The 23,750-nt window shown below is 37.3% G+C and overlaps 1 protein-coding gene across 2 annotated transcripts in view; it reads left to right on the top strand.

The window, feature by feature from the left end:
* Nucleotides 1-23,750, top strand: part of DNAH5 (dynein axonemal heavy chain 5) — a 173,924-nt gene that overhangs the window by 120,398 nt on the left and 29,776 nt on the right. For both annotated transcript variants that reach the window (XM_068931426.1, XM_068931427.1), the window contains exons 52-62: nucleotides 2,157-2,329; nucleotides 6,526-6,656; nucleotides 9,346-9,499; nucleotides 10,189-10,456; nucleotides 13,245-13,476; nucleotides 15,110-15,224; nucleotides 15,483-15,659; nucleotides 18,819-19,022; nucleotides 20,574-20,753; nucleotides 21,638-21,775; nucleotides 22,246-22,381. In XM_068931426.1, coding sequence (XP_068787527.1) covers nucleotides 2,157-2,329; nucleotides 6,526-6,656; nucleotides 9,346-9,499; nucleotides 10,189-10,456; nucleotides 13,245-13,476; nucleotides 15,110-15,224; nucleotides 15,483-15,659; nucleotides 18,819-19,022; nucleotides 20,574-20,753; nucleotides 21,638-21,775; nucleotides 22,246-22,381 — 1,908 coding nt within the window. The remainder of the gene's footprint in view (nucleotides 1-2,156; nucleotides 2,330-6,525; nucleotides 6,657-9,345; nucleotides 9,500-10,188; nucleotides 10,457-13,244; nucleotides 13,477-15,109; nucleotides 15,225-15,482; nucleotides 15,660-18,818; nucleotides 19,023-20,573; nucleotides 20,754-21,637; nucleotides 21,776-22,245; nucleotides 22,382-23,750) is intronic.

The raw sequence follows: 23,750 nt of genomic DNA, 5'->3' as shown, positions 1-23,750 counted from the left end.
CTGAAAACAGCTTGCTTCCTGGTGACTATTTAAATGTGCCTCTCTAGTAATAGGCTTTTTAGCGGGAAACTTCATCTACGTGCACCTACAGAGTGGGAGACCCCCATTTTGAACGTGTATGGTTGGTCCTTGATATTTTAGCAGAGCCTTGAGAACCCCTTCCTGCTTTGGCTCTGAGTGCAAAGAATAACGACTGTTCTTTTGTTTTAATGATCTATTTCAGGTAAATTCTCTTACCCATCATGATAACTTATAAGAACAGGAACTGGAGCTGGAGTTGTGAGTTCTTAAAAGGATAAGCAAAAGACGTCTGATATCAATTTGAAATAACTTTATGCTCAAGTTAGTAATGTGATGAGGTATATGCCCTGTATCCCTTTGGGCTGTACTGTCACAACATATTTCTCCCTGACAGCAGAGACTTGAGATAATGTAGCTGGATACAGCAGCTTTTAGAGCATAGCTTTACAAGAATGGTTAGTATTCCTGAGATCCTCAAACTCTTCAAAGAGGCTTTTTATCAACTGGTTTCAGCATTGATATTTACTGCTTGTGAATCTAAAGCAAGGGAGTAGAGAAAGGTTCAAAGATAATATATTACACTAGCTGCCTCTGTAAATAATTTAAATGTCTGCTGTTTCTTAAGCTTAATACTTGATCAGGGTGTCTTTTGACATTAATAATAAAACTGCAGGCACAGGATCAAGCTGATATAATTCTATTAAACAGTGCAAAACTCATCTATCAGGAAGCTTATTTCCATCTGGAATAGTCCTTTTGTGTAACCAGTTTTTTTACAGGTTAAAATAAGAACTCAGTTAATTTGACTGGATTTGGAGTGAAAGGACTGTTTATACAATATACAGCTGAAGAATCCTGACATATTGATTCTTTTCAGAAATTGTTATTGAAATTCTGGTGACCTTGGACAATATAAAGGATACCTTCATCAGAATTAATATCCATTTTTTTGAGGGGTTTTGTTCTGTGGTGAAAGGCAATTTTCTTCACATATGTCTCAAGATTTAGTAACATATACATATGCATTTATCTTGGAGGCTGCTAATCTGTAAAAGCAAAGAATAAAGTATGCCAGAAGCAAAGGGAGAAAGGATTAGATGGGAAGAGTGTCACAGATACCATCCTAAACAGGAGCTGTTTAATTCCTCCCTTTTCTGCCATTTCCCCTACCTTCCAATGGATTACTAAGTCTTAAGGAAATACTTGATTCACTGGTTTCAATTTCCTTCAGCTTTTTTTTTTTTTTTAAATACTGTGAAGAATGTATTTCTTTGGCTATTAAGGAAAGGCTTACCAAAACAGGTTCTTCTTGATGACTGACATATGGTAAGCAGAAGAACATATCCTGCAGCATACAGAGCATGAAGTTTTGAAATCAATGGAGCTAGGTGTATGTAAACATTAGCACTGTTCTACTGTGTTCAGCTATCATTTTCTGGGGGGCAGAAGGGGGTATCTGCTTGCTGGGGCTCTTCCAATAAAGTTTTCTCATTTGCTTGCTGTGAGTAACAGTTTTTACTAGTGAAAGATATATCACCTTTAAGTATGATTAATGCCTATGCATGGAAAGATGAGACAGCGGTACTATTTCCCCCTTTTCTTTGGATGGGGAAGAGTTGAGAGTTTCTCATATTTTTCAGATGCCTCGCTGAAACAAATACATGCCTTTTTACTGTGCATATACATTTTGTGCGTAGTAATCATTCACTTTAGTAGTAACATTTTTTCACTACTATAATAATTTTATCAACTTAAAATATTTTTCTTTTACAAAAGCCATTATTTGCATTTTTTAACTGCAGTATTATTTACCTTCCTTATCAGCTGCTACTTTTGCTTCTAGCATCTAAATTAACTAATTTCATTTTTTTACCATCCAAGTCTCAGAGGTAGAGAAAGAAGGCTCCTTAGTTGGTTTTGCTTTTAAGAATTAAGCAGCTGGATTTAAGGCTCCTTGTAGGCAGTGTATAGGCAGCACTCTAATGAGAACATCAAATATGCAGTATTATGTAGAATAAGAATACCCAGTTCTGGGTGGTTAATTAGACTTTTAATTTCTGTCACTTACTTATCACTACATGTGTCGTCTTGAGCCATTGAAGCTGCTAAGTTTTATTACTTGCTTTTTGTTCTAGGTGAAAAATCAGAGGAAGTTGATTTAAATATACCCAAAATCTATGAGCCAGTTCACTCCTTTCATCAGCTACGGGATCGTTTAAATATGTTTTTACAAGTATACAATGAGAAAGTTCGTGGTACTGGAATGGACATGGTTTTCTTTGAGGATGCTATGATTCATTTAGTCAAGGTACAGTCTTACTGGCTTGCCTGTTGTTGTTATTGTTGCTGTTGTTTTGTTGTTCCCCCTTTTCCTGAGCAGGTATGAATTTGGTTATGTTTACAAAGGAATGGAGGAATGTAGAAATGGAGTTACATCACCTTTAAAATTGAAGCAAGTCATTTTTTCTAACAGATGTTCTGTCTTTCATCCTCTGACCAGGTATTAAAATTCAACTTGTCTGAAAATTCCCTAAATGGGCCAGTTCTTTTACGTATAACCATGAGTAGGATCATGGTCCTAAATATTCTGACTCTTTCTTGACCTTTCTTCCTATTAATTCTTCTGAGAACCCTTCCTCTCTTTTGGAATGAGTGAAATGAAATTCAGGTTTGAATATAATTGGTTGCTGATGAAGGTGTAGGCAGAGCTGAGCAGGAATAAATGTAGTCTGAATTTCCTTTGTAGATACACAGTATGATCATTTCTTTTAAAATTCCTTTGAATATGAAGTGGAGTTGACCATAATTCTTAGCACAGCTCAGCTTGATAGAATTGTCTGCACAGAATAGGCTTCCTGCAAAGGAGAAGCTTCTTTGTTAAACTGAAAAAACAGTATTTCTAGGTTGCATGGGGAGGTCATCTTTGTTTCTTATCATAAATTATTAAGAGCTGTAGAAAGGTCATGGAATATTGGCTTGTACTAGCCTAACAAATTTTGTAATAAGTATGTAAACAAGCGGAATTGAATTATAGTTGCCAATTTTCAGAATTTTGCAGCAGAATCTTGTCACAAAATTGGACACTTTATTTTAAGGTCTTCCCTGCAAAATGGATGATGGGTAATAAAAGCTGGGTAAGCACAGTGAAGGTAGTGCTTAATCTGAGGAAAGGTAACATCATTTCAGTGAATTAAGGCTGAGGATATATGTTAACCAGAGATCAAAGCTTCTGATTTTCGTTTTTGTGCCTCTGCATGAAAAAAATCTTGTAGCCACAATTAAAATGATCAGCAGTATTCTGGGGGTGGTGTGCAAAACTATTTTTCTTCCTTAGGTGAAATACTAAGTATGCTTAGAGTAAACCTTAATACTTGATTTTATCTGTGCTTGTAAAACATTTAGCTATGAAAAATAACAACTACAGTATGCTCAATATTTAAAATACATGATTTTAAACCCCCAGAAAATAAACACTCTTGTTTTTAATAGCTTTATGTTTTGAAAAAAGTGTATTAGAGGAAATGCAAGTAAATAGGTGGCTGAGACCACCTAGTAACATGATACAAGTGCAGGGGCAGAGAGAGAAATTGAGATTATCAAGAGAATAGGAGCCTACACTGCATACCAGTGAAAGTGCAATGGAGCTTGGCTGCTACCTAGCTGCTTAGTAGTATCTTGCCTTTGGGAGGTAAGCGGCTCCATGCTCCTTCAGAAATGAAGGCAGGCTTGTCTGTGCGCTATGAGGATCTGCTTGTGCGCACCTGATGGGTGTGGAGTAACTTTCCTCTCTTGCATCGGAAGGCATATTTTCTCAGCGTCAGGTAACACCTGCTCCCTTTTTCCAGAATCTCTGGCATTGTTTTCCAGTTGTGGGCAATGGAACAGTTGCTGCATGTAGTTCACAGTGCTGAAAATTTTCTTGCTCCATACTGCACAGGGTACGTTCATTCACACTGTGCTGTCCTGGAATGGAAGGGAGATGTGGAATTACTGCCTTTTACTTTAAAAGATAAATAGCAAAATGAGAAAGAAAGGGAGATTTGTCTGGGAGATTTTCTACTGTGACCAAATCACAGAAATGCAGCATGGTTGAGGCTAGAAGGGACCTCGGGAGATCATCTAGTCCAACCCCCCTGCTCAAGCAGGTTTACCTAGAGCATATTGCCCAGGATCACGTCCAGATGGGTTTTGAATATCTCCAGGGAAGGAGACTCCACCACCTCTCTGGGCAACCTGTTCCAGTGCTCTGTCACCCTCACAGGAAAGAAGTTTTTCCTCAGGTTCAGATGGAACTCCCTGTGGTTCAGTTTCTGCCTGTTGCCTCTTATCCTGTCCCTGGGCACCACGGAGAAGAGACTGGCTTCATCCTCTCGACACCCCCTCTTCAGATACTTGTACACATTGATGAGATCGCCTCTCAGTCTTCTCTTCTCCAGGCTGAACAGGCCCAGCTCTCGCAGCCTTTCTTCCTAGGAGAGATGCTCCAGCCCTCTAATCATCTTTGTAGCCCTCCGCTGGACTCTCTCCAGTAGGGCCATGTCTCTCTTGTACTGGGGAGCCCAGAACTGGACACAGTATTTGAGGTGAGGCCTCCCCAGGGCTGAGGAGAGGAGCAGGATCACCTCCCTCCACCTGCTGGCAACACTCTGCCTCATGCACCCCAGGATCCCCTTGGCCTTCTTGGCCACAAGGGCACACTGCTGGCTCATGCTTCACTTGTTGTCCACCAGCACTCCCGGGCCCTTCTCGGCAGAGCTGCTTTCCAGCAGGTCAGCCCCCAGCCTGTCCTGGTGCCTGGGGTTCTTCCTGCCTAGGGGCAGGACCCTGCACTTGCCTTTGTTGAACTTCAGGAGGTTCCTCTCCGCCCACCTCTCCAGCCTGTCCAGGTCCCTCGGAATGGCAGCACAGCCCTCTGGGGTATCAGCCACTCCCCCCAGTGTAGTATCATCAGCAAACTTGCTGAGGGTGCACTCTGTCCCTTCCTCCAGGTCATTGAGGAATACGTTGAACAAGGCTGGACCCAGCACTGACCCCTGGGGGACACCACTAGCTACAGGCCTCCAACTCGACTCTGTGCCACTAGCCCACGCTTCCTGAGTTTACCTAGGAGGATGTGATGGGAGAGAGTGTCCGAAGCCTTGCGGAAGTCCAGGTAGACAACATCCCCTGCTCTGCTCTCACCTACCCAGCCGGTCATTCCACCAGAGAAAGCTATCAGATTGGTCAAGCACGACTTCCCTTTGGTGAATCCATGCTGACTACTCCTGATCACCTTCTTGTCCTCCACGTGCTTAGCGATGACCTCCAGGAGGAGCTGTTCCATCACCTTTGCAGGGATGGAGGGGAGGCTGGCAGGCCTGGAGTTTCCTGGCTCCTCCTCCTTGCCCTTTTGGAAGACTGGGGTGACATTGGCTTTCTTCCAGTCCTCAGGCACCTCTCCTGATCTCCAGGACCTTTCCAAGATGATGGAGAGTGGCCTAGCCATAACATCCGCCAGCTCCCTCAGCACTTGTGAGCGCATCCCATCGGGGCCCATGGATTTGTGGATGTCAAGTTTGGACAAAAGATCTCTAACCCGATCCTCCTCGCCCGAGGCAGAGTCTTCCTTTCTGCAGCCTTCCTCTCTTGTCCCCAGCGTCTGGAATTCCTGAGGACTGGCCTTAGCAGTGAAGGCTGAAGCAAAGGCGGCATTCAAGAACTCTGCCTTCTCTAGATCCTTTGTGACCAGGGCACCCGCCCCATTCAGCAGCGGGCCCACATTTTCCCTACTCTGTCTTCCTTTTGCTACTGATGCATCTGAAGAAGCCCTTCTTGTTGTCCTTGACATCCCTTGCCAGATTTACTTCCAAACGGGCCTTAGCCTTCCTTGTCACATCCCTGCACACTCTGACAACGGCCCTATATTCCTCCCGTATTTCTCCCATATGTTCCTATATTCCTCCAATATTTGCATGGATATGGTGCATTTTTATAGTCAAATAAATTAAAGGCTTAAGAAGTTTTGTTATAAAGGGCATATTATTACTTACTGCAGAGTATTCTGGGGACTGTATATCATGAATTTAATAGTCCTAGGAGAATATGTCTTTCTGGATACTCTGAAGGGGACCTGGAGAGATGAGGCGTACTTAAGCTGTCTGGAAGGTATAAGACACAGTAAATTATTATTTCTCTCCCAGTTTTTAATCAATCTGTCATACTTTGATTGTAACAGTTGAGATTTACTTGTCCTTTTTGGAATTTTGAGATGAAATTCCACTGATAATTGAAAGTTCACAGTGATGGAATCAAATGGTTGCTATAGTATTGCAAGGTTTATCAAAAATATTGGAAAGTGCAAATGGCTTTAGAATGTATTAATAGTTATAAAGAATCCTTGCATTTAACTTAAAAATTCAGTTTGTTTGGCACTTCTAAGATAATTTTATTTACTACAGTAGGGCAGTATTTTTGGGAATGTAACTTTTAAACATTTTAGCAGTAAATGACTCTGTTCCTACACAGATTTCTCGGGTGATTTGCATTCCTTCTGGAAATGCTCTTTTAGTTGGAGTTGGTGGTTCGGGAAAGCAGAGCTTAACAAGACTGGCATCATTCATCGCTGGCTATGATACATTCCAGATCATGTTAACACGGTGAGCATTAACTGAAATTTAAGTGCGTTATGTTTGAACTCTTCCCATAACTAAAACATTGACTCCTAGTCTGTGTAGTGGGAAAAAAAAAACATAAGGTGAGCACTGTTGCCTAGAATGGAAATGCATGAAAATCCTTAGAGACTTACTCAATCCACATGATTTTCTGTAGTGAATCTGAGCTTTTACCTTCTGTAAGGATGGAGTAGTAAGCTGTTTCATATATTTCAGAGAGTGGGAAAGAACATTAGCTGGGTTACCAGGAAAATATGTGCACCTGGTGTCTCTTCATAGTAGCTTTCCGAGTTTATCTTGTAATAATTAATTTAGGAGATTTTGTGTATTTGTCAGTATTTTGGCAGTCTTTTCCAAGTATAAATTACCTTATTTTATATTGTTTAACTCAATATATTTTCTTTTGAAATTGAAATAACTCACAAAAGAAATAAATAATAAATTGTAAATTTTTCTTCAAACATATTGGTGTCTCCCAAAGTGTCCATAGGACCAGTCAATGATCAGGGAATGTTGGTAGCACTCAAATGAGATGATGTAATAATAGAGAAGCTAAATGATATTTTTTCTTTTGCAGCTGTGTTTGCTGCAGAAGAAATTGTAGATTCCTGTGTGGGAATGCTTCTTGGTGAGGATCTCATCAGAAGGTCTATCTGAAATAGAAATGACTCTAGGATAGTTTACAGCACAATTGACAAAATAAGCAGTAACAAATTGCCAGATATCATGCACAAAGTATTATGAAGCTACTAAAGGGTGAAATAGTTGAATTAAGAAAGTTCTGTGCTGCCTCCCACTAAAGGTGCCTTGGGACTTGAAGATTGTAAGGCAGCAAATGTAGTGCCCATGGAAAAAAAATGCCCAGAGAAGATCTGGGGAGCCTTTACACTTGCAGTCTTGTAAGCCTGATATCTGCGCTAAGGGAATTAAAAGAAACTATCATGAAGAATAGACTGAATGAACATCTGAATGAATATGATTTTAGGAAAGACTCAAAATTTCTAATGAAATGTAATCCTGCCTTACAAACTACTTGGACTTCTCCAAGGGGATCAACAAGCAGGCGTAGATGTGTAATCTGGTTGATACTGTACATTTGGACCTTCAAAAGACTTGTCATCCAATGGGTAGTATATACTACCATTTTGATGTTACTTGTACATTCAATAAGCAAAAATAAGAATGTGGGACCTTGCTTGATGCATTAACTCAATATGATAGTACACTACTAATACATACAAGTTACTTTTCACCCTGCTGTGTGTTGACTTCAAGGTTATATCAGCTGCAGGTGTATTGCACTTTATCATACTGTGGATTGGTACAGCTATGTCAAAAGGAGATACTGCTATTTTTTCTTTAGTCTCATTACATCGTCAAAGGATGAATTGAGACCACTGAAACTATTATACAATTAAACTCCATGCTTTCCTAACTTCCTAACTAAGAAACATAAAATGGAAAGATCTAGCTTATAAGCAAAAAGATCTAATACTTTGTCACTGGATACCTCTGGCAAAAATGCTGAACGCTCCTTGGATACTATCATTTGTTCTTTATTAATGCAATTTCTCCTATTCACCTGTGAGTTCTCAAAGATAATTATTATTGCGTTCTAAACGGTTTCATTTAGTTCATCAAAACAGATGATAGCCATATTGCTGACTTAAAGTGTCTAATTTAAAGACTTTTTTCTGGGCAGTTTTTCTGTTTAATTTTTGAGAATTAACTGAACATCTCTTCCCACCAGCTTTTTTTTTCCCCTCAACTTAAATAAAAAGGTATTCAGTATTTCTGTCTTCTCTATGTGTCCGTTTCTGCTTTTAGTGATGTCTTTACCATTGTAGTCCTTTATTTACAATATACTTATGGAACCTTATCTTGTTGACTTAGATGTCTGTGTTGAAATGCAAAAAATTCTCTTCTTAGTCATCAAGAACAGAAAAGCTAAAAGCTAAATGTTTATTTCCTAAGCTCCTCCCTAATGAAGAGGAACTATCGTGCAATTTCTGATTTTTCAGGTCATGCATGGGATCCTTATGGCTACATTAGAAACTCTTACTGGAGTTTGCATACAACAGCTTCTTTGTTTTCATTCTCAATGAGCATCCTAGAAACTTCTATATTAATTGTACTCCTTTACAAACCCATGGAGATCATTTCTTGTAACTTTACCTAAAAAATATGTTGTGTTTCCTGAAATGGTGTCTTAGTTTGTTGCACTCTCCTTCCTTTTCTTAAAACTATGAATGCTGTCTATCATTAATGATGACTTTTGCCAAAAGGGCCAACTGCCTCGAGTTTCTCAATTAGTCAGTAAAGTCTAATGTACCCGATTTCATTGTCCCCAGCACAGGACAAAATCCTGAGACAACCTCTGCCTGTCTTTACTCATTTTCTAGCAAGAGAGAGATAAGGAGCATGATTTTTTTATTGATATGAGGTGGAAAAAGAGAGCAGGAAGGAGAAGAATGGATTAGTTGTTTAATGGGAGACTTTGAAATGAGCTCTTATCTCTCCAGCTAATCTAAATAAAAATTCCTGGATAGTCTGCACCTTTTTGCTTTAAATTCCAAGATATTATTTCCTACCTAAGTTTGGTAGTTCTGTTTGCTTTTAACCAGAAGCCATTTTTTAAAAGGAATGAATATTAATAAGACTGTCCTTTTTGTAGATCATATAACACTTTAAACCTGATGGAGGATCTAAAACTCTTGTACAGAATAGCAGGACAGCAAGGGAAGGGCATCTGTTTTCTTTTTACAGACAATGAGGTTAAAGATGAATCTTTCTTGGAATACCTGAATAACGTTTTATCATCGGGAGAGGTAGGATGCTTTCTCATGATAGTTCTTCTGTTTTTTGACTTTTATAATTAGTTAGCATAATAACTGAATTCGTCTGAATATTCTTTTACATATCAAGGGACACACTTCTCACAAGCTAAAACTCAAGTAATCCTGCGTTATTTGAGTATTATCATAACCAAACTACTCTAAAATTTAGAACGAGCATCATCATTCCATACAGAGAAATTGTCTAAGTCAGACCCTTTTAAATGTGTTTGCAAACTATCAGGAACATAATAATAGCTTTTAAAAAAAGTGTGAAATTTAGTGAACGTTATCTAAGTTATCCATCTAAGTAAGTCTAAGTGACGAAATTATCTATTAGATTAAAAATCTCGTTAATGTTTGACTAGTTTTTGTATGGTAAATGTGTGTCTCTTTTAAATAATAGGGCTATGTTTCAGAGTAATTTCTACTAGTTATTAGAATATTAAAAGAAGAGAGTAATATTGCTGTATGTGGATGTTTTTCATGTGAGAGAGTGGATTGCCTACTTCTACAGCAAGTTAGATTTCAGTGTGATTAGTGGAGTCACTGCAGTAGGGTGGGTTCTAAAAACTTCAGTGTCTGAAGTGTATTCCTGAAATGCTATGTATTAAGTTAACCCTATGCTGTCTACTCTGTTTTATCTCCTAAAGCATGAAAAAAATTCCTCTTTTTTCTCAAAGGTCTCAAACTTATTTGCCCGGGATGAAATAGATGAGATCACTAGTGACCTCATACCTGTCTTAAAAAAGGAACATCCACGTAGACCTCCAACCAGTGAGGGTCTGTATGACTACTTCATGACCAGAGTCCGTCAGAACCTTCATGTGGTACTTTGCTTTTCACCAGTGGGTGAAAAATTCCGAAATAGGGCTTTAAAGTTCCCTGCTCTCATTTCTGGATGCACTATAGATTGGTTCAGCCTGTGGCCTAAGGAGGCTCTAGTGGCAGGTAAGTGTAGGTTTTATCTTGGCCTGTACTTAATTCTGTGATTAACAGTCAGGAAGCCCAAGTTTCTTGAGCTGCTTTAACTGATTTGAAGGCAAGCAAAGCTTGCTTTGCCAAGTCCCTGGCAGAAGAAACTCGGTTCCAAAATCTGAAATGAATGTTACCTTGGTTAAAGGTTAGGTGCGCTATATTCCACCGTTAAAATGTTTCAAACAGAAGAAAGGCATCAAAAGTAGTTTGAAGAAAAAAATCCTCTGATAGATAGTTTAAGATATTGCTAGGAAAGGGAAAATACCACTGAGGAAAGTAACTGTCACTACACCTACAGCAAGGTTAATGCAACGCTCCCCAAGCCTTTTACCCATTTTGGTATTTTACTTCATATTACTGCTTCACAAATATGTGCTATGATCAATCTGAATTAAACAGCAGGTTTAAAATACATGACACAAGGTAAAAAGGAGTTTTAAAAGTTTTTCTTAGTCTCAACCACAAGATAAACATTCAAAACCAAAAAACAAATTTCTACTGCAAAAACCTACCTGAAAAATTCCTAATGAGAAAGGCCATAGTAAAACATCAACAATGAATCTCTGTATTGAAATGTTTAAAACCACTGCTCAAGTATGTACTGTTTAGATATTGCATAGCCTATGTAGGTAAGAAAATGTAAAAATAGCCTACTTATGAAGAACAAATGAAATGTTATTTTTATCCTGGTTTTCTGTAGAACGTTATCAAATACTAATACAAGTAAGCTTATTCTGATTATCTTTAAAACATTCCTCTCCTGTAGAGAGCTTTGGCAATGTAGCTTTTTCATTACCCAAGCTATTAATTGCTGGAAATTCCTTAGTGACAGCTTTTGTAGAGCTGGATAGTTGAGTTGCCTGTTCCTGAAAATTCAGCTCTTGGCATACTGGGGGCATGAGCTGGCCAGTTACTGCAGAACCCATTATAAAGTACTTTTGAAACAATTTTAAAAATAGTATATAGTTTAAAAAGGAACTTAAAATTTAAGCGTGTATGCTAAAGTCTTGCTCCAGTCCAGACAGCCTTCAGTATCACCAACGGGTGCTAGAAGACTTTATGACCCCCCATCAATCTCTGTGGTGGTGCCAGTTCTCCTTGTAGTCTTTGGAGCTCATAGGGCACCACTCTGCTCCTCTTTGAATACAGTGGAGAATATGATGGGAAACCATGATTCTTGTTAAGGTGCCCCAGAGTGGTAGTTTCTAGATTTGTCACACCTTTGGTTGAAGAATGTAATATTGTTAATCAGTTATCTTAAATCACACGTAATTTAAGATACATAAAGTGAAATGTACCAGTAAGTATTTGTTCATAGCATCCAAAACAGACATCACAGTTGCAGGTGTTTGTAAAAGATAGAGGTAAAGCAATAAAATAAAAAGTATACAATCCTGAGGAGAATCTCAGGATTTTGAACTTCCTGTATACATTTTCTCCTTATGAAGTATTTAAAAAAAGTTAAATCATTCTCCCCTTTTATTTCTAGACCAATGTAATCTTTCATCCTGAACTGCCTTCTGTTTTCTCCTATTGTATGAGGGGGTGGGCACCCTCTCAATTTCACTGAAGAGTGCTTCTCTTTCATGGGTATATAAATGTGTATTATTTATACTAGATGCAATCTCCTGTCCTTAACAGTTCAATCAATAACCCTTTCCTTCAACAAGATGTAAGACTCCCTCCTCTTTCTTTATCATTATTTGACAATTTCCAGTGAAAAATATATCTTTCACTGGAAGTTACATTCCATGTAAGTCTGTGCATTATAAACATAGACTTTACAAACATAAACTTTACAAACATGTTTATAAACATACATTTTACAAACATGTTTAGAATCCCAGCTAGTGAAAGGCTTAGAGCTAAAACAGCTGTGGATAATAAATTCAGCAGACTGTGCTGCTGACTTTATATGTGGTGCTATGTTAAAGATTAGCTAATCTCGTGCCTAACTGCCACACACATATAGTAGTAGGCTTAGTTATCTTCCAGTCAGTCCCCTTAAACCAACTTAATCTTGCTTTGTGGTCTGTTGATCACAAGTGTTGGTGCCACGAGACCGTGTGATAAGGCTTACAGAGGGAGGCTGAGATCACCGCATTCCCTGGTAGCTATTAATTCAACAGGTTCAGAGAGAAAAAGCAGTTGCACACTCTGGAGGTGAAAGGATACTGGATTCTTGTCTATATTTTGTACTGAGAAATCTGGAAGAAGTAGTATTAAGAATATGATGATGCAGAATGAAGAAGGCTGGATAATAGCTGACACAGTATCTTGTTGATGCAATGTGAAATGTGCATCTTCCTGTCACAGCTGTCAATAAATTGGTTGATAATTAGTATTTACGTTTTAAATTATTTTTATATGTATAGTGCATCTGTCTCACAAGATGCGCCTCAGATTGCCAAGAATGTTTGTATAAAGACTACTTCCATAAGTTTTCTCTGCTCTGCAATATTGCTTGTTCTAACTATCCTTTGATAGACCAAATATTGCATGGTGAAACCTTAAAAATAAAATGCTGTTTAAAGGTCTGCCTCATACCAAGACTTTTATATATATATATGTGTATATATATATGTGTGTGTGAGTGTGCATATAGGGTAAGTGGCGCAGAGATCAATGGCTTTTAGCAGATGAAGATTTAAATTAGTAGGACATACTTCTCTGTGACATGATAGATAGTTTGTATACTGCCTTGTTTATATGTTAAGAGTTTTTCCTGAATATTTACATTTATTTTTCTTTTTTTCTGAAGTATCTGAACATTACCTGTCCTCATATGATATTGACTGTACTGCTGAGATGAAGAGGGAAATAGTGCAGTGTATGGGTGCATTCCAGGACGGAGTGGCAGAGAAGTGCTCTGATTACTTTCAGAGATACAGACGTTCCACACATGTGACTCCCAAATCCTACCTGTCCTTTATTCAGGGATATAAAACTACGTACAAAGAAAAGCATACTGAAGTTCAGATGTTAGCCAACAGGTAAAATGTTCAACTTACCACTGTCTTCCTATAATTTTCTTCTCAAGCTAGCTATATACTCGTATGCTTTATCTCAATGTGTGACTTGTCTCTTTGCATAGCAGCAGTTTCCTTTGGGGTTTCCTAATGGGGCTTAAATGGTGTAAGGTTATAATTTGATCAAGTATTACGTTTGCTCTGGGCGTATATGTTAAAGAATATCTGTTTTTGGAGGGAAAAAATGGTGATGATATATGAAAGAGCAAACCAATGGAAAAAAGTGAATATACATTATTCCTATATATTTTTAATGAGCAGAGGAATACATCTGCATGTGATATGATAATATGTTCACAGTAGCATTTAATTTACCAAGGAGCAACCTTGGTTTTCTTGCTAAACACTTGTGTGCTGATATGAACATGCAAATATTACCCTTGGCATTTTTGCCTTTGTGGTCACAGAGCTTAATTTTGGCTGCTGAACTTTTTACTTAATGATTAATAATGTGATTGTGATATGTTCAGTCTCATTTTCAGCTATGTTGCTGAACTAATGAAGTCTATTTTCAGATTTAACTTCCTGCTGGGATTATTTAAGTAGAATATAAAATTAGCCTGTAGCGTATGTTGCCATCACTCTTAAGAAGCCGCTGTCTTGATTTTTAAAAAGAGGCATTCAGAACCAGAAGCCTTTACGAAAGACTCATACTAGTTTATTTCACTTTGAAATATTCTCTGGCTTCAAAGCCAAACTGAATGAGAAACCTGTAGTTATTTTATGGGTGAAGACTTTAAAAACAGAGAGATTTGGTCTAATCTTCTGCCTTTTCACTCCTGAGATGTACCTGATTAGTTCATGTACATTCATCTGTTTTATTTGACCATAGTTGCACAGTTTGTACAACAGCTTTGGTAGATGTTACTCTTTACCTGTTTGTTTACCTGTTTGTCTGTATTGTTTAGCTGTTCCAGTGCTATTTAGCCTTTGCAATAGCAGCCTCTTTTGTTCTTCCTGTCCCTCCTGCGTGAAGCATATCTTTTCCTAATCTACATCTCACTTAAGTTTATCTGAAGAATCTGTGCTGAGAATCTGACACTTCAGTAGAGGAAAAAAGGCTGTTTAAGGGGCTTTTAAAGCTGGGTGACCAAAGTGTAATCTCAGTGTTATTTTCCTGTGACTGTCTCTTGGTTGATCTTGAAATTAATACTTAGATTTTATTAACCTTTTTAATATCCTTTTCAAACAACTAATAGTGATTTAAGATACATTTAAGGATTCTGATGATCAGAAAATGCTTTGGACTGTATAGGACTCAGTCCTTTGAGTATCAGGTTGGAGCTCAACAGGGACAGTGACATATATGGAACCGACATATATGACTTTTATGCAATAGTAAAGACATGCTCTTGGAGTTAGAAGTGAGGAAAATTTCAAGCCATATGGTCTCTTTAGGTAATTGTTTATTGTTCGCTTCCCTGGTTCTGATGACAACAGAAGTTTGCATGAAAGTTTCTGTACAAGTTTTACTTTGATTTAAAACATCTTTTGATAGTAGATTCATCCTATTCATTCTACTAGTAGAATAGTCTGGAAAGAGAAATATAAGTTACATAGGGAACTGCATGCTTTTTGCTTTGTATTTTAACTCCAGAATGAATACTGGACTGGAGAAACTGAAAGAGGCCTCTGAGTCAGTGGCTGCTCTAAGCAGAGAGCTGGAGGTAAAAGAAAAGGAACTTGAAGTTGCCAATGAAAAAGCTGACATGGTATGTACAGCCTTCAAAGTGTATTGCTCTTTGGTTCTGTGCTTTTTTTATTTTACATAGAGTAATTGAATAAAAGGAGGTTAAGTGTTGAGAAAAAGGATATTGAAAATGTGTAGTGGTGATGAAAGCCATCTTGTTCAAATATTCTGGTTTTGGAATTTGAATTCAACAAATGAAATTTTACAAAAAAAAATTAAAACGGCCTTCTAGCTAGATATTTTCTTTAATATTTGGTGTGTGGATTTTCCCATATTCTAGGTATTGAAAGAAGTTACTGTAAAGGCACAAGCTGCTGAGAAGGTGAAAGGTGAAGTTCAAAAAGTGAAAGACAAAGCCCAAGCTATTGTAGATAGCATCTCAGTTGACAAAGCCATTGCTGAAGAAAAGTTGGAAGCTGCTAAGCCTGCTTTGGAAGAGGCAGAAGCAGCCTTACAGGTTAGTATTAAAACCGTGGGCCAAGTAATAATATTTTTTGCCCATAAAAAGATGGGCTACTTTGAAAACAAATGTAGGATGGCAGGTGCATCATCTAACTCATCAGCTGACAAAATAAGTGAGCATATATATATTACATATTTCTTTTATTTTTTTTGGTCTGTTTTGTTTTTCTTTTTTTCCTCCTACATATCAAACCGAAAATAGACAATCAGTTTTGCAGCGAAGAGAAAGTTTTACCTTTTACTAGAAAGTGTGATATATGTTGTTGCTACAGGTTGATTTTAAACCTGGTAGTGGAATGTTGCTGCTGTCAGCAAACAAAGTGTGTGTGCAATGAATGAAGTAGGAAGTGCCTTCCATATAAAAACATTGCATCTAAATCTAAATTTCCTGTTTTGTTTTAAACTTTCCCCAGTGAATTGCATTTTGACTGAGTTTGCTGATCTACCCTTTTCCACCTTCCTCAGGAAAACGTCTTTTGGCTTCTGAGATGTAGTATTACCCAAATTGCTAACAGTCATCATGGGACTTCATGTCTTTCAGCATGCTCTTTCTGTGAAGCTTTTAGAGTAGAGCGATACCACTCTGCCCATATTTTCACATGATGCATCATTAATGATGAAGAAAGGATTAATTTTTGTTGATTTTACATTGTAAATTTTCGTTATCTGTTCATCTGAGAGATAACGTCTCACCAGCTTTTCTGAGGGAGAACAGCAATAGTGGGAGCTAAAGCAAACCAAGTATTGGAGGCAGGCAGGGAACTGGCATCTCAAGAAATAGGCAGGAATGAAGGAAAATCCTGAAGTAATGATGGATAAACCACAAAGTTTGTGAGCTAGTATCTGAGAAAAGTCAACCTGTGAGATAACTTCCTATACTCTCAGAAATCAGAAAGCAAAATTTTTTTTCATTCTAGTGTGCCTTTCTTTACGCCTGTCCATGCTACTGCAAATGAGAAGCCCAATTGCTGTTTTGCCTTGCAGGATTGCTACTTCATAAAGGGATGAGTAACAGGAGTGCTCTTGAAACTGTCTTTTGAGTCTATCGTAGAATAAGACAATCTGGTTGTTCACAAGATGTCAGCTGGTGAGAGTGGAATAAAAGAGCTAGTATGAGTCATACGATTCTGATATGTAGCTACAGAAAAGAGTAAAAACAAATAAACAAACAAAACAAAACCCAGAGATGTGCAAGCATTCTGACAAGTGGATAAGCAATACTAGCTGACTGGTGTCTTAGGTATGGTAAGAGCACTGGTGTCCTGTCCCCTGTCCTATATCTTATTGCATTTTATCTTCTGGTTTTGGCCAAAGTTACCGAACCAGAACAATTCTCCTCTTTTTGAATTACTGGATTCTAAGGCACAAAAAACTGTCTAATATAAAAAGCTGCAGTATCATTTTTGTGACACTTCACAATGAAGAAAGCTTGTTTGGCTAAACCTTAGAATTCTTGTATTTGCTATAATAAATTGCTTTACATATTTTCTAAAGTGGAGGTGAAAACTGTAATAAAAGTGAGCTGATCAGCATAGATATCTATAGTCTCACAAGTTATTCATTCAGAAACTCACTTAAGCAAGAAAATTCTTTCTGCAAGTCTGTATATAGCTGCATCTTTCATGAAAGGTACCTCACAAATTATAGGCTGCAGTCATTATGGATTAGCAATTTTCCCACTAGGCATTCCTTCAATGGAATTCTGCTTGCAATGTAGACAAATGTCTATTCAAATATTTTGATAACTATGGAGGCCACTTCCCAGCTAAAAAATCCATAATTTGTTATTCCAGTCAATTTTTATGTGTTCTGGGATTGCCAATGCTATTTGACATGATTGTTAGGCAGAGAACATTGTTCAACATATATCAAGATTAAATACTTTTACTGGGCTTCGACAATTCATACTCAGACAAAAACTTAATTGCACTTTTCCCTGCAATAATAACCGCATGTTAAATGCAGAAGTAGAAGTAAAAAAATATATATATTAAATGCAACTGTTCTGCCAAGACTTGGATGGTAGTAAAAAGGGCCAGTTGAATTTCCTAAAGGTCATTAAGAAGCACTGGTTCAAGTTATCATGGAGATAGTCTGGAAACACACTGCTGAATTGTCAGGTGCCCATTGAACCCCACAAACAGCAAACTATTAAAGGAAAAAAAAAGGAGGGGGGAAGGTGATCAATGACTACAATATTTTACAGTCTCTTTCTTCAAGTATAACTACATGTAATTAAAATCTTCCTCCATGAATTCTCAGTGAGACGAGTGCTAGGCTAGATGCAAGATGTCATAGCACTTGCCGTAACCTGTTGCTTACAGTTTGTCACTGTCACGTACCCAGGCTGAACCAGCTACTTGCAAACGAGCAAAGCTTCTGTCCAAGTTATATCTGTTCTAGAAGTGGGCCTGTCCACTGGCAGTTATATTCTTCAGTGATTTCTGCTTTTATGCGGTTCAGGGTGCACTACTGCTGAAGTCCCTGCTTCTCTAAGGACACACCTTCATTAGAGTATTCTGATGGTCCTTTTCCATACGTGATGTGCTCTACAGATACAAGCTATAGAATTAGATTTGCACCTTTTGCACCCTAGGCCATACTTCATAGGGCCTAGATTTTCATACATTATTGCGAATTCTTTAATTTTCTCACAGGCTTACGTCTACAGCAAATATATTCCCAGTAAGATGAAACAGAAGGTGCAGATCTATATATGTATCAGGCCTTTTCTCTGGTCCTTTTCATTCACCTCCATTCACCAAATATCAACAGAAAGTATTTTCCTCTCTAGACTGAGCTTCTAGTCGCTCGATTTGCATTTTAAAAAAAGGATTAAATTTCAAGATATTTCTATTCTATTCTTTACTTTATCAAAAAATGGGCATGGTAGTTTTAAGCTTTTAAGTGTCTCTGGGGCGTAGTTGAGCTGAGGTTTCCTAATGTTTACCAGGAGGCAGTAGTCAAAATATTGCTGGATTAGATCCTTTCAGCTTTATGCTTTTTGCAGGTAAAATCCTTTTCAAGCAACAATAATACAAATAATAATTTTTTTCCTCCCCAATGGATTAATACATTTGATGAACTTTTGCTCCATTTCTTATTAAAGGAGCAGTAACAATAATTATTTTTTTTCTTTGTTTGAACTTCATAGACAATAAAACCTGCAGATATTGCCACTGTCCGCACACTGGGCCGACCTCCTCACCTTATTATGCGTATCATGGATTGTGTGTTACTGCTCTTCCAAAGAAAACTGAACAATGTGAAAATCGATCAGGAGAAAAGCTGTACCACCCCATCATGGCAAGAATCTTTGAGACTGATGACAGCAGGGAACTTCTTACAAAACCTACAGGTGCTTCTATAAACTTCCCTTCAATATCTTTTTCAATTGAAGAAAATTGAGGAAAGTGTTTTCTCTGTTGTTCATAGAGCAAGTGTGCAAGGGAATTAAGTGTATAATATATTTGAAAAGTTAAAGGCTTAAAAATCAGTATGTCATAATGAAATAAACTTGAATCCATCAGGCAAAGTCAGGTCATAAATCAATTATAACTCATACTAAGTAAGGTAATGAAATTACCTTCAGTGACAAATGATTCAAAGCTTTAAGCATTTGAATAGCCATTACTTACCCATTTGCTTAAAGCTTATTTAAAACATCTATTTTCTGTTGCCTAATTTTTCTTTAACTTTCAGCATTGCACCTTGTGTAGTGACCTCCAAAAGAATGGGTGATGATTAGGAGATATAAAATTGGAATTTTTGAAATTTGGGATTTTCAGCTCCATAGCGTGTGCCTATAGAAATGGGAAGAGTAACTGGTGAATAAATCTGTGTTATTGCATAATTTAAACGACTAATCTTATGATTAATCTACTTGGAGAACAAATCATGCCTTGTCCTGCATCACTAGATGTCATTATCTCTGATTTCTGTGTTTTGAGGAATATTATCCTTCTACGCCAAGGAATATAAACAGCTTTTTAAATTTCTACTTCAGTTAAAGTTTTCCTCTTCACTAGTCGTAAACTCCTGCAATTATAATTACACTAAGATTTTACTTAATCCATCTCTGGTCCAATGAGAAATCGCAGATGATACACTTGACCATCTCTGTACAGTTAGTAGTGCCATGGATACCATTTATGTAGTATTCATGCTGCATTTACTTGTGAGAAGTTTTTTAATTTACTGTAGGGCTTCAAGTATTTATTTCTTGTACATAAATAAACATATTTGTGCTTCAGGGAACAGCTATATCTGAAATTCATCAATGAAATACTTCTGTTGTAATTTATAAGTAAGCCTTTTCAGAAAAATAAACTCATTTGGTTTATTTGCCAATGCAAATACATTTAAAGGAGAAATTTGAGGGCTTTAGGGGAAGAAAATGGAAGAGATGTCTGGAGAAAAGAGAATCAAAGCAAATTCGTGAAACAGAAACAGATTCCAATAACGAATTCATGTAATTTGAGGGGAAGATGCCTGACTGCCTCTTGAAAGGACTCTTTTGTATGATATATGTCTTTGAACCAGGGCTAAGCTTTCCCCTCTCCTTTCATTGACAATTATTCAGTTATTTATTCAGTAGTAAAGAAAACAGAATTATAAACATGATCCTTGTAATATTTTCCCCTTTGATTAACTATGTAACCTTAATGGTTAATATATGACAGGGAGGATCATAAAGGAAGGCAAATCAGTTTGTAAGAACATAGAAGAGAGTAGAACAGCTCTGAGTTGTCAAAAATGTGTGAAGCAGAGAAGTTTATATCAGCTGTTTTTAAATAACATTTGTGAACTTGATAGTGTTCTGTGTGCTAAAATATATATATTTACATGTACTACCTGCATATTACATTCATTACATTTATTGCACCTTTTTTTTTTTTTTTTTTTTTAGCAATTTCCAAAAGACACAATTAATGAAGAAGTGGTAGAGCTTTTGAGCCCTTATTTTGAGATGATGGACTACAACATTGAGACAGCTAAGAGAGTATGTGGGAATGTTGCTGGCCTTTGCTCGTGGACCAAAGCTATGGCTATATTTTATTCCATCAACAAAGAAGTATTACCCTTAAAGGTAAATCTATTAATCAGTGGGAAATACACAGACCCCCTTCTCTTTCCTCCCTCTGTGCATGTGTGCACTTGAGGGTCATCAGCTGCTTTATTCCAGTTAGTATATGCCTTTGTGGGAATTATCTTGAAAATAGTAACTCCACACTGAGATACACTTGAAATATGCTGCCACTTGCAAGTTGTCAAAATCATTAAAGAGATTATGCAGTTCTATGCCTCTGGGCCTCTTCTGAATGGGGCTGAAGCAGTAGCAGTAATTTAATTCACTGTTGCAATTGCTTTACGTTAATTAAGGAAGAAAAACCGCAAGATTTGTTCCTTCTAATATTCATGATCTGAGTTCCTAAGCAGACTGTACGGAGACTGTCAGTGTTATTTAGTGAATAACAGGCTCAAACAGTCATTAAATAGTAAAAATGGAAGTCAAGAAGGACACAGTCATGCGTGATTTTAGCATCAAATAGCTTTGTATTTATAAAGTGGATGACCTAGAGTGAAACAAGATTTGTGGGCAGAGGTAGTGTCTTTAATGGATAAAGCAATATTAGCTGGAGAAAGTAGACAGGCTTTTGGTAACATGAGTCTTTCTGCAGGCCAGATCAGACTAACTTTTGTGTAAGATTTGGAGAAGGGCTGGTGTTCCCAGATTTTTTTCTCTTTTTTTTTCCTAAGTGATTTTAGATCAACTAATTAACTACTGTTGTCTGCAGAAAGAAGTTAGTTTGTTGTGAAATTGAAATAAAAGGTGTTAATGAATGATGAAATTCCTGCTGAGCAATTTGATTTTCAAATGTAGTGTGGTGAAATTCTATTTGAGATATTTTATAGCATATACTTGGAGACGTCATTTGTGTGAATGCACTGTTGTATTTGTATGCTTCATAGGCTAATTTGGCAGTCCAGGAGAATCGCCTAACCACTGCTATGCTAGATCTGCAGAAAGCTCAAGCAGAACTAGGTGCCAAGCAAGAAGAATTAGATGTTGTGCAGGCGGAGTATGAAAAAGCCATGAGAGAAAAGCAGGTGAACTTCTCTTTACAGAACAGCTTATTTAAATACTCCCTCTCTGGATTCGACCTCTCTCTTCCTCTCCCCCAAATATTTTATTTGTTTTAATTTTTTAGTGCCTACTACTGTAACAACAAGTTTCATTAATGTATGTTGTCAGTAAATAATGTATTTGAAATTCTGGGCAGAATTTCCCAGGGTTAATAGGTACTGGGCATTTCACATACCCTACATCACGTATGCCAACATGAAAGCTAGGAGCAAAAATATTAAAAAGTTGAACTATTTTTAGGGCAGGTGTTGATAGTTTGTCCTGATCATCTTTCCTCCCTCCCTACTTACCTCTCTCCCTGTAAAACAATACAGTCAGCATTTGAAAATATGTTTTTGGGCCGTTTAACTACTGGTTTCATTAGGTGCAGAGGTTGTTCTGCCCTCTCATATACATGACTGTAAGCTGTATTTCTTGGTATGGTCTTATCTAGACTTTGCTTGAAGATGCTGAACGTTGCCGGCGTAAAATGCTAACTGCTTCAAGTCTTATAAGTGGTCTGGCAGGTGAAAAAGAGAGATGGACGGAACAGAGTAAAGAGTTTGCTGCGCAAACCAAGAGGCTAGTGGGTAAGTTTTTGTTCATACCTTTGAACCTGGAAGCAAGTTGGTCACTTGAATTGTAATCAGTAGTGAAAATGAAAACATTTGATGTGTATTTCAAACTTTGTTATCTTTATAGCTCAGCTTCCCTATTGCTAAAATGAGGATAACTATTGTTAATTCTCTTGCTAAAACAATGCAGTGTAAACCTACCAGGTTTATATTGTAAAAAATTATAGTACAATAACACTGTATATACTGTGCATAGGCTGTTACTTGACATGTATAAAATTCTGTATGTATTTGGGATGCTGATGTTTTAACTGGACTGAAACTTGCATGAAGCAGTCAAAAGAGGGTGGTGCGTTAGCAAGTGACAGTAAAATGCCTGTAACTGAGAATGCAATTATATGTGGAGGAGATTGAGTCTGATATTCGGGTACTGACAAATATCTGTAGAAGTCAATAGTTTTCCAGGCAGTTTCTAATATTCATAAAATTTTTGTTTCTTCAAAATATGTTTTGATTTTATAAATAAATGCTTGGAAGCTAAAGTACTTTGTAATAAAAGATTTATTGGTTAGTTTTATAAATTAAATTTAATTTATCTTGTCTTTTACTGTGGCTGGAAATAACTGCGATTACTTCTCTGATCAGATAGTCACAGTTATATTCTACTTGCTGGCATAATGTGCAAGTATATTACTAACTTACTAGAACTACAGAGTACCTTATCCACACACTCATCATGACTTTTTTAGTTATCTTGAAAAAGTGTCAAAAATGTTAGTACTCAGTATGAAAGTACAGCTATCTTCTCCAAATTGGAATCCTGCAGTCTTACTTCTGAGGTACAAAGGGTAATTTTGGTATCATGAGACTTAGGGACAGGACTTTTCAAGATGACTGGAAAATTTGAACTTGTGTAACACTTGTTTTCTTCATAAGGATATCTGTTACAACTCTTTATTATTAGTAGTAATTACTTGTAATTGATTTGTCTGTAATGAACCACTCCTAAATTTAGGATTATTTATTTATTTGCTTGTTCAAAATTATTTCTTTAGCCTGCTGTCATGATTGTGCAATGAAATGTTAGAATTGAATATTTGTAGGTATGTTTTTGCTGTCATAGCCTGACTGCAGGGCCTAGTGTTTGGAGGCAGGCAATGTGTTACACGTCCTATATTTTCTTTTTGTTCTCATGCTTCCTAGAGTTGCACTGTAAGGAAAAAAAATAAGCATGGCAGCGACTGAAATGTAGTATTGTTTTATGTTTTATTTTTTTAGATTTTTGTTTTAGCATTGTTTCTAGAGCCTTCGGGAAAACATTTGTGGTATTTATGGGGCAAAGTACTCTCTCCTAATTATCATCCAGACAATATAACAACTGGAG

Source organism: Struthio camelus, chromosome 2 (genome assembly GCF_040807025.1).
Source record: "Struthio camelus isolate bStrCam1 chromosome 2, bStrCam1.hap1, whole genome shotgun sequence".
In the NCBI taxonomy this organism is placed as follows: Eukaryota; Metazoa; Chordata; class Aves; order Struthioniformes; family Struthionidae; genus Struthio; species Struthio camelus.
This window is presented reverse-complemented; position numbering and strand designations above follow the sequence as displayed.